Genomic DNA, 12,802 nt, shown 5'->3' with positions numbered 1-12,802 from the left:
CTGCTGCTACTGCTTCTGCTGCCCAGCCCGAGTCTTCCTGGGGCAGCTGGAGGCAGGGGATGGGCTCGGCTGGGTACTGCTCCTCCTGCCTGAGGTGGGGATTGACTGGGAAGAGGCAGGAGGAGAGAACTGTTGTGAGCAGTGTTTGGAGAACTGTGAAAGCGTTTTGTGCCCCCCTGACCATGGCACCCTAGGTGGTTGCCCACCCATAATGCTGGCTCTATAGATACCCAAGAAATCATTTTCCTCTTTGTATGTTGAGGTACTAGCATAATTATTTCTCCATTTTAACAATTCACATGTAGTAAAATAAATTAGTAAAATGTAGCTGTCTTCCTCAGAAGAAGCAAAATGTATGATGAAGAAAGGACTCGGGGGGGGGGGGGGAGGGACACACGAGAAATTGTATAACAGTGGATTTAATTTCATTATAATAATAATAATAATTGGCATTTAAGGGGTTAACATATAAAACATATGCTGGTAGGGGTACACGGGCAGCTGGTAAACTTGGAAAAAAAAGTTTGGGAATCTCTGATCTAGACCAACCTCCTGCCCATTTCCCCCCTTGCCTGAGGCAGGATGATCCCTATCCAAACCATCTTCAACAAATCCATTGTCTAACCTCTTAGCACAGCTACTCAGTCAACTCTGACACAACACGAGACATAATACCCTGACCTACTGAAATTTATGGAACTCGAAAGACAAAACAGAAAACAGTCCTAAGAGGCAGTTTCTTGTTGAGATGCAGGGGTATGAAAGGTGCCATTGTATGTCTTTTTTTTTTTTTTTTCTAAGCTAACATACATTTGGAATAGAATTGTTAATGAAAAGCAAGCTTCTTTGGGGGTGGAGGAGGTAGGAAGAGTGGATTTCCAGTTGTCTGCTTGGATAATAAAATGAATAGTTTTTTCAAACCAAAATAAAAGCATTTGAAAAAGGGCAGGGGAGGAAGTGAAGAGCAGGATAAATGTAGTGGGGAAGAGTACTCCTACAAGTTTTAAAGGGAAGACATCTATGCATTGTTCAGTTTTCAAGTAGCTCATAGTATACAGAAAGGGATTCAGACTGTTCTGGAGTGGAAGTTTTGCCACCTAGTGGAGAGAGAACAGCAGTTGCACAAACCAAACAAGATTAAGTGTTTTTTTTCACCTGTTAAACCCAAAAATATTATCTTATTTTCCTTTTTATGCAAGGACTCATGGTTTTCACATGTTCGTACTACCTGGTTCAATGAGTATAGTTGCCATGAGACTTGAGTGGTGCTTGCTTTGCTGACTTTTTCTTTAGTTTTCAAGATCTTCAAGGCAGATGTATATTTTATCATGTACTATCAGCATTTAATGAGCCACTTACTACAGTGAGACTATCTAAATGTTAATTTGTATTCATTGCTAATATTAGAAACAAACTGTTGCATATGTGGATAAACCTTTATAAATTTAGCACTTGGCATTATAATGTTCTACCTCTTACTGGGAGCAGCAGTAAGTTTTATTGAAATTAATCTGATGCCTTGATTTCTTTGCTTGCTCGCTGTTGATAATTGATAGTTCAGATGTAAGGTAAAAAAAATTGCGCACAAAATCTGTTTCATATGCAACACTGCATGTTCTTTTGAATAAGGAAATACATGCACGATCATCTTGATCTCTTTTATTCAGTATAAGTTTGGGTAGGGGGCACCTAAGTTAACTAAAGTGGAATTTGAGCACACCCATTAAAGGGGAATAGTAAGATTCTAATTTAGTCATTTCTGAATTAAAAAATTAAATAAAACTGTCTGCTGGTAGCACACTAATATATTGACAATGCTGTGTGCTCACATAGAGAATGTGAAATCCAACTAATCCTCCTTGATAGCTTTTCTGAGTACCCTATCATGTGGATGTAAAGCTAGCATTTTATAGTCTTTCATGAAAATCCAGTAAGAGAACTCTTCAAGTTGTAATACCTTATTAAAAGTAAAAATGTTTGATTAAAAAAAAAAAGTTGGATTTTTTTGTTTGTTTGTGTTTTTTTTTTAACCCCCTCCTCCACTCCATTACTTTATCCTTACACAGGTGTTGTCCAAGGAATAATAACTGGAATTAGGGGCCTGTGTAATGGCCTGGGGCCAGCGCTCTATGGTTTTATTTTCTTTCTCTTCCACGTGGAGCTCAGTGGATTGGTACCTGTCCAGAGTTCTGAGAAAAATACCATGGAGGATCCTAGTGATGAGGTATATTTTTTTTATCTTCTATCAAAAATATAAAACTTGGATGAATAAAATCTTGATATTGAATTGCTGGAATAATTTGTTAGTAAATTTTGGGTTTGTTTTTAATTATGTTAAGTAGTCACAACAGAGACTAGATTCAAAGCAAGAACTTTGATTTAAGCTCTTGCAGTGTAGGTGTTATGCCCTAAAAGTAGGGCGGAGGGAGGCTGGGTGCGTGGATGGGTGTATCTATAATGTGGAGAGAGACTCCTGCCAACAGCTGGCACTATTGTGTTTATCTCGTGTTGCTGCCTGCTGTTTTGCTTGAAAAGATTTAGTCAAGTCTCCTGGGGGGGGTTTGTTTTTGTTTTTGTTTTTTTTAAAGAGAGTTCCCTGATTGATCTTGCTTGGACAAATAAACTCCTTCAAAGAAACACATGTGCGTGCATGCATGCACACACACATGCACACTTATGATAAAAAACTCTTTTTATATGCAGCTATGATTTTCAGCTGTGTCTGGTATATTAGCAGTAAGGACTGTAAACACTGACTTAAGCTACAACCAGCTTCTTAAATATGATGTTTTAGATCTACTTATTCAAATAAGTTTTTTGTATCTAATTTTTACAGTGATTTTATACGAATAACAACTGTATACAACTGCTACTTAGATTGATGGCATGTTAGAAAAATATCCGTTGGAGACTTACCTTGGTTTTGTTCTTTTTTTCCCTTCCTTTGTAACTCATTTTGAATGAAATAGAAATTCTCAATATTCATCTTTTTTTGATTTCTTTCCCCTTGAGATTCCTTTCACTGACTTCCCTTTGTTTGTCACATCAAGTTTTAAGGTCATATTCTTGACACTTGACCTGACTGGTTCTCAGCCTTTTTTTTTTTTTTAATTGCTTCATAGCCATCGAAGTCCTGATTAGCATTTTTCATCTACGTGTGGACTTTTGTTGAGTGTTCTTCTACATGGACTCTTTAGCCTGTTTGCCTTGTCCTATTCAGCCATATCCTCACTTCCGTCTCTTTCCAGGCTTCCTAGATGCCCAGTATTTCTAAGAGGCCTACTTGCTGTTTTTACCTGAATGCAAAACAATATAAAATTTAAAATGAGTGGGATCAGGTGACCTGATGCCAGCCCCTCCCCTGCTGTCACTTGCCCTGTGTGGCAGCTCTGGCTCTAGCTTTGAAACTGGGGCCAGAGCCACCATGTCTTCTGTGCCCCAGACCAAAGCTGGAGCAACAGTGGTCTCTCTCACGCTGTGGATTGCACTGCATGGTAAAAAAATAAAAATAAAAATAAATGTTTCACAAAGACCTAAGATAAAAGCTACTTTGGAACATCCTTTTTGTCTCTCCTTTGTTTTTGTTTTTTTTTAAAGCGGTTTCACACTTCCTCATATTTAGAGACTATACGTAGGATCCAGTACAGAAAAATAGTTAGGCACATGGGTAACTTGGAACACATGAGTAGTTGTTTAGACTATAAAGGGGCTATTCATGCTGTGTCATGCTTTGCTAGATTTGGACCTCCATTCTGCAGTCTTCTCTGTTTTTCATAGTTACAAGACACCTAACAAAGTTGTGTGGAAGAAGAACTAACTATTCGGATGTGTTTTCTTCCCATATTTTCCTATTTAGTTTGGGATGTGAATTTGATCTTCATTCTGCTTAGCAGTCTAACAACTTGAAGAATTTCTCTCTCTCTTTAAAAAAAAAAAAAAGGGGGAAAAAAACAAGCCGTTTAAAAATGCTTCTAAAACACTTAAGTCAGGGATCACAATTGAGACAAATTCAGTAAAGTGCACTACATTTATACATAAAAGGTTTTCTATATCGGCAGTAGGTCACCTTTTTCAGCTGTAGACCAGAATGACCTACTTTTGTGATGGCAGGCACTAGGACCCACCCTCTGCCAGCACTTCTTCCTTTAACAGCACAGAGCGAGTAGCCACAGCAGCGTGTCCAGAGGACAGATCCAATGGCTCCGTGGGCTGACAACCTCTGTTCTACATGAATATGATTCTAAACGTGTATGGAAGAAACACCAGCCACCTGCACTATCTGATTGTTTTGTGTAATAATTCTCAACACGACTCTTTCAACTTGATGTAATTGTCTCATGTTGATTAATTACCCTTTAAATAGCATTCTGATTTTAAACAAGAACACTTTTTTCTGTTAACATATTATATTTTAGAATCTCTAATTAAATCATGTGCTCTTTCCTGAAAATCCTGTAAAATAGTTCACAAGCAGATTAACTGAAAATCCATGCCCACTATCCCAGTAATCTTGAATTTTGTGTACAAGTATAAATAACTTTTTTAGCCACTTGACATTTTAGGTTGGTTATCACTTTCTAGTTGTAGACCTAATTGATTTTCATATAGGTTGCATTGATACAGTTAAAACATTTTAATTAAACTGTTGCATTTTAAAACATTTTAATTAAACTCATGTCTGTAGAGTGTACGATTGTAGTAAAACTGTGTCCTCAAACTAAACTGTTTTAAAAATAAACTTAGTTAAACTGGTCTGACCTGTGTATACAGAAGACCTAATAGTGGCTTAATAGACCTCTAGGGTGAGAACTAATGCCATGCAGCTTTTAACCACCTCCTGATTATATTAATTCCTCTGAAATACACATAATGATGTGCTAGTGCTTCTGTAAGAGAATTTTATAAATAGAAAAAATGGTTTCCCTTGGGTTTTTTGGACAGTAGGCTTAGACATCTTCTAAATGACTGTTGATTTATTAAACATTTCTAAATATGAATATTTAAACTATGAAATAGTCTGCTTGTGTCTTTTGCAGTTAATGGTAAATGAAAGAGAACCAAGTGAATTCCCTTTATGGCTTGTGAAAACTACCTCACACTTTAAAATGTATTTTCTCTTGACATTTAAAATATTCATTTTCCTTTTGATTGGAAGACCTAGGCAAGTTTTTTGGAAAGGACCTAAAGAATATATACTGAGACTCTATCCCCTTTCTCCTGGAAGTTTGAGAACTGCAACCTAAGGGACATTCTGATGTGACAGCGTTCCAGTCACAGAAAAGTCCTCGTACATCTCTTGTGGTTTTTTGTTTTTTTTTATGAACAAAACAAAAAAGGTGCTTAATGTCTATTTCCAGAAGGATATTTTTCTGGCATCCTGTACATGAATAATAAAGGTCAAATATGTTTAAATCTTGTTTTAGTTAACCTGTATACAAGTCATTACAAACTTGAGAGCTTTAGGAAAAAAGGTAGCATTTTCAGATAATCTTTTTAATCTTTAAGTTATCACTGGGAGTGTAATCAAAGTATTGGTCAAGCATTATTTTCATTACTCAGAGCACTTTTGGGTACTGTTTTTTATATTTCAACTCCTTCCAGTAAAACAGCAACACTGAAAGTGTCCAAAAATTGTAACTGTAATCCAGGTGGTTTTAAATCATTGATTTTTTTTTTTTTTATCAGTTTTATCATTGTGAATTTTTTTAAACCAAGGTGATTGATATAACAATAAAACATATTGACTTATACCTAAATGCAGTTTTATAGTAGATTTGTGTACTTGGGAAACATGTACCAAAGTAGATATATATATTTGAAAAATATATAAGTTAACACACTTTTGTTGTTAGTAATCCTATGTTTAGTATGCTATAAAATAGTGAAATATATATTTTATATTCACTAAATGATTAACCTTGTGCTCATATTTGTATCAAGCTGCATTACGATGTCAACTTGAATTGAATTAAATGCACAAAAGCAGCACTTTGACTATATTAAGCAAAACCATAATGTTTTGATTTAGATGCTGTTTTTTAATCAAAACATGGTGCACATTTACAACTAACTAATTTATTAAATACTAGCATCAACTGCTCTATTATTGGAAGTATGAACTGTGAATTAAACCAATCATTTTAGGTCATCCTGGGGAGAATTTTCTGAAATATCTCAGTAAAAGTCACTTAAGGTTAAATGACTTACTTGCCTAATTCTCTTTAAAATGACAGTCATTATTTTTACCTAGGCAGTTGAAAAATTTTACCGCCTTTCCTTTCAAGTTTTTAAAACTGATAAATCTCATCTTCCTTATTTTCTTCCCCATCTTTATTCATAACCTGGAAGAGAAAAGCTGTCTGGCTTTTTCAACTCCCAAGTGATTTCTCAGCTTTAAATGAACCAATCCAAATGAAAATTATTATTTCTGCTGAAAGCTAAATAAATCAGATCTCAGAGAGAATAACATTTGATACCATCCAGGTGGACTCAGTGGGTAGTCCTGATCAGAGAATCACATGATGGTGCCTGCTGGAGCCAGAGGCTGGGAATGGCCCATCTGGCTTGTAGGGCAGGAAAGTCTAGTACTGTTGCCTTCACCTATGTTGTATTAAAATCAAATTTTAATCTGTTTAAAAACAAAACAATTACATTTGAATTAAAATTAAAAATCTGATTTTAAATTTTTTTTTAAAATCCAGTACTTTAAAAAAAAATATTAGCAGTTTTTGGTCTATCTGTGTGTTTTTATCAACCCTGATAGTAGTCCACACCTTTGAATGTAGATAAGGAAACTTGCAGCTGTGGTTTTTTTACTGTTGGGTACACTTGTTTAGGAACTTTAGAAAATGAAAAGTTTTGGTATTAAAAGTCTGAAAACTGGCCTGTCTCAAAGTATCATTACTGATACTAGATTCCATGTACTGGTAAAAACTCTGTTCTTTAAAAGTAACATGTGCCAGTTCTATGGCCTTGCTTGCATTTTACTAAATGTGCCTAGGAAGTTAGACTGGCTAGCTTTACTTTGTGGTTCATAATGTATATTGAGTTGCTGGTGAAATATATTTTAATATTAAAGGAAACTTTTCAGTGGTGAAACAATGACAAATATTTCTCTAAGACTTAATACCACAAATCTAGTTCATTTAAATTGATATCAGCCAGGTAACTTATCCATGTACATGATATGTAAAATAGATTACATCTGCATAGTATACTGTATTTAAAAAAACATGTTTAGAACAAGATGAAATATTTCCAAATCTGATTGATTATTAGACAGTAGTTGTCTCCATGTGCAGTGAAGGTATACATTACATCAATCACAGTTTGGCATATTCTTCACATGACAGTATTTCAGAAAAGATTTATATATACATTAGACTGAAAGGGAGCTTGAATAGTAGTTGTACTACTTATATCGATGAGAGAGAGTCATGGACCAGTTACACATCTGATGGTTTAGAAATATTAGCCCCTGAATTTTCTGACTTTCCGGTATATAGGCATATTTGACTACTAAATTGGCATCTGTTTCATCTGCTAGTCGCTATTTGGATACAAACCAACTTTACAAGAATTCCTGTTGACTTATGATCTATATACCTATCACTGTGGAATTATTCAAAGGAGTAGTTCCTGTTTGCATGCGTTATTGTGATGCACATACAAACTTAGAGTGTCACGCTTCGTAAAAAAACAAAAACCCCAAAAAACCCCTTTTAATAATAACTCTTTTCTTATGGCTTCCTGACTTGTACCACGGTTTTTAATAATAAACTTTCTTACTTACTAATTGGTTTGTTTCTTTTCAGAGAACAATCATACCTGGTCCACCCTTCCTCTTTGGAGCATGTGCAGTCCTTCTGGCTTTTCTGGTTGCCTTATTCATTCCTGAGCACAGTAAAGCCAGCAGTACCAGGAAGCACAGCAACAGCATCAGCAGTACCCAGAGCAACAACCCAGATCGTGGCAGCGAAGAGGACATAGAACCACTGCTTCAAGACAGCAGTGTATAGGGCTAGCTTTAAAGATTTAAAAAAAAAACAACAAAAAAACAGCAGCTACAAGAACAAATTCCACGTGCGCTGAACTCCAAAAGTGGGCAGGATGCAGGAAGCTTCTGGCCACTTAAAGGAGATTAGCTGAGAGCAACGCATCTGTTGTGTGTGGATGGTGAATTCTGGATGGGCCTGTGGTTATACAAAACAAAAATCCCACTAAATGTTTGGTATTAGAGCAGGGTAAAGTTTGAGACTTTTAATCTTGTTCCTGATATTCAGCCACGAATGCCATCTGAAGCCCTGGTTTTGGAGCGAAAAATCTTAAATGCACAGACCTTCCCAAGAGACCAAACTTAAAAATAAGTTGGACATTTTGTTTCCAAAGTCATATGCAAAATAAGCAGGTCTGAGGCAGAATGCAGTTCTTGCCAACATATATTTAAAGATTTAAGTTTTGCATTTCTTATGTCTTGTCTTTGTATGCATGGCCCCTTTTCCCCTCATGGGTATGGGAGGGGGCTAATCTATACAGTTCTAGTATCTGAAACGCTACTGATGGATAAATGTCATGTTAAAACTCCTAAGCCTGTAAACTACAATATCCCTTACTAACATAGAACCTAATATGCCATAGGGCATTGATAGAACTAAGATTTTTTTTTTTATAGTTAAATGATCACACATTGAGAACCTTGCCTGTGAATGAAGGTCACATACAAGTCTTAAACCCACATTCCAGAGATGTCTGACCTGAAGTGGCTAAAAAAAAAAAAAATTTTGGCACCCAGGAGCACTGGTGAGGTGGTAACACTCTGCTTGTAGAAAATGGGATTGTAATGACATACTGTGTAACACGAACATATGTGAACATTGCTAGTGTGGAGAGTCAGGTTAATTGGATGCCAAGGTAGTTTACATCAAGACTTGTGTGTATTTTTTGCATTTTGTCACTATCTGCTGTATGAAAATTCTTTCCATTAATTTCACCCCTGCCTTAACTGCTACTTAGCGTGCATTTATAATTGATCATATTTAGCCTTCATATCAATCTGTCTCACCTGCTGAATCTCATGGAAATATGCATATTAAATTCCTTTCTTAAAAGATGCTTTAAAAAGTTCAGTGTCTACAAAGCATTGTGCTAATTTTTAGAGACATTTTATGAAAAGTTATACAGATTTATATGTATTTTGCTGCAGTGTAAATGGTCCATTAAACAAAACCAACTTTAACAAAGTACTCCTATGAATGTTTTATATGTATGAAATATATGTAGATATTTGTAAGGAGTTTTAATTTTTTTCCAGATGGGGTGCTGTGTAAATCTTGTATTTATAAATGTAATGAGGGTACTGACAGATATACAGCTTTTTATAAAGGATTGTGTATTGACCGAACAAATTTTAAAAAAATATATATTTTGAAACTTGTTCCGCCTTGAGCAGAGATAACAGACCTTTTGTACAATGCGGTTTGGTTTTTAAGTTAATAAGCTAACTAATGCATAATAAATCTGCAACTTATGCTTTCTAGGTTTCATGCGTTAAGTGTGTGTTCTTGCAGTTTGTTAGCTTCCATGGTGTCATTTTACTTGCTTCAGATTGAAGATTTACCATTCAAATAGATACTTCAGTATTCTAGTTGACGTACACGTCTCTGTTTCTCATACAAGTAGGGCATTCACTACACCAGAAGGTTCACTATATGAGTCTGATGAAGTGTGATTGATGGATGGGGCAGCAAATGAGCTGGGAAGGACAAGGTAACAATTCATATTATAGATTTTAATAACCAAAGCCCCAAGCCTCAAGTAGTGAATCTGACTACTCAAATGTTGCCATTTTTGATGGATAACTGATGCTTTTCATTTGATTAATGTAGTCTGCTTAACAACTTTTTATCTTTATGTTAAAATTTTGAGACTTCTGAATTAAAGGTAGATCTACTAAAAACAATTAATTCTGCCAGTGTTTCAGAATTTTGGGATCTTGTTCAACAAACTGGATTCAGGAAAGCTGGTTTCTTAAAGGGATTTAAAGGTTTTTCTATGAAGTGCTTTACTAAATGAGTTACTAAAATGAGTGTCAGAGAAGGCTCGACCCTACTCCCCTATGTAGAGTAGAAAAATAGACAGATCATCAGATACTTGGCCAAGTTCATGTGTGGTGCTTCTAGTAGAGTTGGGAATAGAAATTAATTTTCTGATTCCCAGGATAATGCTTCTATCAGAAAAATCAATTGTACTTTTTCCTGAGTGATGGGAAGTCTGACTTCAGAAGCTTTAGGAGCTGTCAATATAGGGTAAAAGTCCTAGATGTTGCATTTCTGGATTACAGTGAATGGTATCTTCATGTCCTAATGTACTTGCAATATATAAGAAAAATCTAAACAGATCTGTTGTGCAGTATATTTGTTTTGCCAACCAAGCAGATGCTGTGGCTTGCTGACAAGGTCTGCAACATTATCTTACCGTTCTCTTGCCAGGGCAACATCCTACGTTCAGAGAGATAATGTACTCTCCCTTTTTGCAGGAAGATTATGCTACCCTTTGCCCCCTTGACCTATGCTTACTTGGTCCAGATAAATGAAGTTCCAAAACATTCAGCTCTGAGGCAATTTGTACCTTTTGGTATGTGTGTAGTTTTTGTTTTGTTTTTGTTTTTTTTTTTTCCTCTTTCTCCCTCCCTGGTCCTAAAGCAGACAGGAGCACCTGGTCCAACCTCCCCAAGCTCCTCTTGGAAACGGGCACAGGGGGCAGGTAAAACTACCCTGTTCACCTCTGCTTCCACAGGAGCATGGTGGGGCCAAGCCAGGAAGGGCTGTAGCCAGAGTGGGTGAATGAGGTTCACAGGGTGGTTCCACCTGAGTACGGTGGCAGCAACACCCCAGTTAAGCACTGAAGTAATCTGAGGCTGAACAACACTATTTTCTTCTTCACTTGGCATCACACCAGTTGAGAATTAAAGTTAAAATTCAGGGTAACCTTCCATATAAAAAGGTTGAGAACTGCTGCTCTAGCAGTAAAACCTATTGGCACCACTGGTCCTAATTTTGCAATCTCAATAGAGGTAGGAAGGAATTGGTGGACCCTGAGTGACTTTCTTCATCTCCAGAAGTCTTTCCCAATGTAAATACATTTAGTAAAGCAATATGATGAAACTTTTTTTTTTCTTGTGCTAGGTCCAGCATTATCAACAAGCACTAGATACGCATGTGTCAACAGGGGTGTACCCAAATTTCCCCAGAGGGGAAGGAAAAAATGAGTGGTAATAGTTCAGTAAAGAGATCAAGCAATCCCTTTTCACAGGCAGAAAAAAGTGCTTACCAACAAATTAGCTAGTTCCATCTTGTTCTTCCTTTTGACATGTGCTGTGATGCCAAGTCACAACCCTAAGCAGTACCTGATGGTAGTGGAAATAATCCAATTGCCCTGTTTATCCAATGGGTAGGAGGGAAGGGTAATAAGTCAAGCTACCATGTAGTGATATTAAAATTCTATACAGGTGCTGGTTGAGGTCTTGTTCTCTTATTTAAGTAGGAAATAAAGGTAAAAGATTGTTACAATCTCTCAGCTAATATGGAGAGAGTTGCTTAAGGCAAAGAACTCTACATTTCTTGCTTTACTCAGTTTGGAGTGCACTTACTCTTTAAAGAGTAAAAGTGATATCGTAGAGGCTCCATGTTTGCCTTTCTTGCTAGGTCAAATATTCATATTTTTGTAAGCAAAACTATTTTGTTCCTAGCTGGCAATACTGCTAATTCAATCTGAGATTTGCATCTCATGCTGCTATATTTCTAGCTTGTACATAATTATTAGAAAAGCTGACCAACCTGATGTATACAGAGGTGTAATAAAAGTGCACGTGAGGTATGCATGCAGTTACTGGAGAGACTAGAAAAGAGCACTGCTTGACTTTCATATCCTGCTGTGGGTTTTCAGGGCTCATAAAATCTAATAACTGAGCAAATTTCATCTAAAAGTTATTGAAAGACCATAAAGATTAGAGTTGGTTGCAGGAGCTTTTTTAAAAAAAAGCAATTTAGATGAAAAGTGTGTTCTTCCCAGTCACACAACTAGCTCTGAAACTCTTTTTTTTTTAAATGGCCTCCTTATACTCGATAGACTTGAATCCACTAATTTGGGCTTTGCATGGAAGTAAGCGACTACAAAGTGGGTGCAAACACTACCTTATTCTGATCTAACAGCACTTTACTCCTACTTTGGATGTTAATAATGGCAAAAGGTACAGATCAATGGGAAATCAGAACATTTAAATGCAAGTCAGGTTTTGGTTTTTGTTTGTTCGGGGGGGGGTGGCAGTACTAAGCAGCAGTTATTTTTCACCCAGATTAATATTCAGGAATGGTATTTACTGTCAAGTGTACTGATGCTTTGGGCAGATAGTTTTGTGTACCAAGAAAGAGTGGTAAACTTTTTACTTAGTTGTCTACATAGTGTCCAAAATTATACCTAGAATTTTCCTGACAGTTAAAAGATCAAAAGATTGCAAAATAAAGCCTCAAGCTCTAAAAACCTTCTAGCGTGAGGCTCAGCCCTGAAAAAAGTAATTCAGCCTTGTTTGCAGAGTTACTGTTTCCTATTCCCTGGTTTTCATCTGACCAGGTTGAGGACTACCATTCTGAAAGGAACCAGTACAGCATAGTCCTTTAAAGTGGGTAGGGTCAATCTGCTACCCTAGGCTGGCTGTTTTACATGTGATTTGTACAGGGTGCATTTTCTATCTTTCCAGCTGGGGTAAGTCCTTTCTTTCCTCTGTTTTGTTCTTGAGATATGTTTC

The 12,802-nt window shown here is 36.5% G+C and overlaps 1 protein-coding gene across 2 annotated transcripts in view; it reads left to right on the top strand.

Annotated features, from left to right (window-relative positions):
* Nucleotides 1–9,537, top strand: part of MFSD14B (major facilitator superfamily domain containing 14B) — a 53,176-nt gene extending 43,639 nt beyond the window's left edge. For both annotated transcript variants that reach the window (XM_006277970.4, XM_019478142.2), the window contains exons 11-12: nucleotides 2,067–2,224; nucleotides 7,815–9,537. In XM_006277970.4, coding sequence (XP_006278032.2) covers nucleotides 2,067–2,224; nucleotides 7,815–8,018 — 362 coding nt within the window. In that variant the 3' untranslated portion in view covers nucleotides 8,019–9,537. The remainder of the gene's footprint in view (nucleotides 1–2,066; nucleotides 2,225–7,814) is intronic.
* Nucleotides 9,538–12,802: the final 3,265 nt, after the last annotated feature.

Source organism: Alligator mississippiensis, chromosome 3 (genome assembly GCF_030867095.1).
Source record: "Alligator mississippiensis isolate rAllMis1 chromosome 3, rAllMis1, whole genome shotgun sequence".
Lineage (NCBI taxonomy): Eukaryota > Metazoa > Chordata > Crocodylia > Alligatoridae > Alligator > Alligator mississippiensis.
Note: the sequence above shows the minus strand (reverse complement) of the source record. Positions and strands in the feature narration are given on the sequence as shown.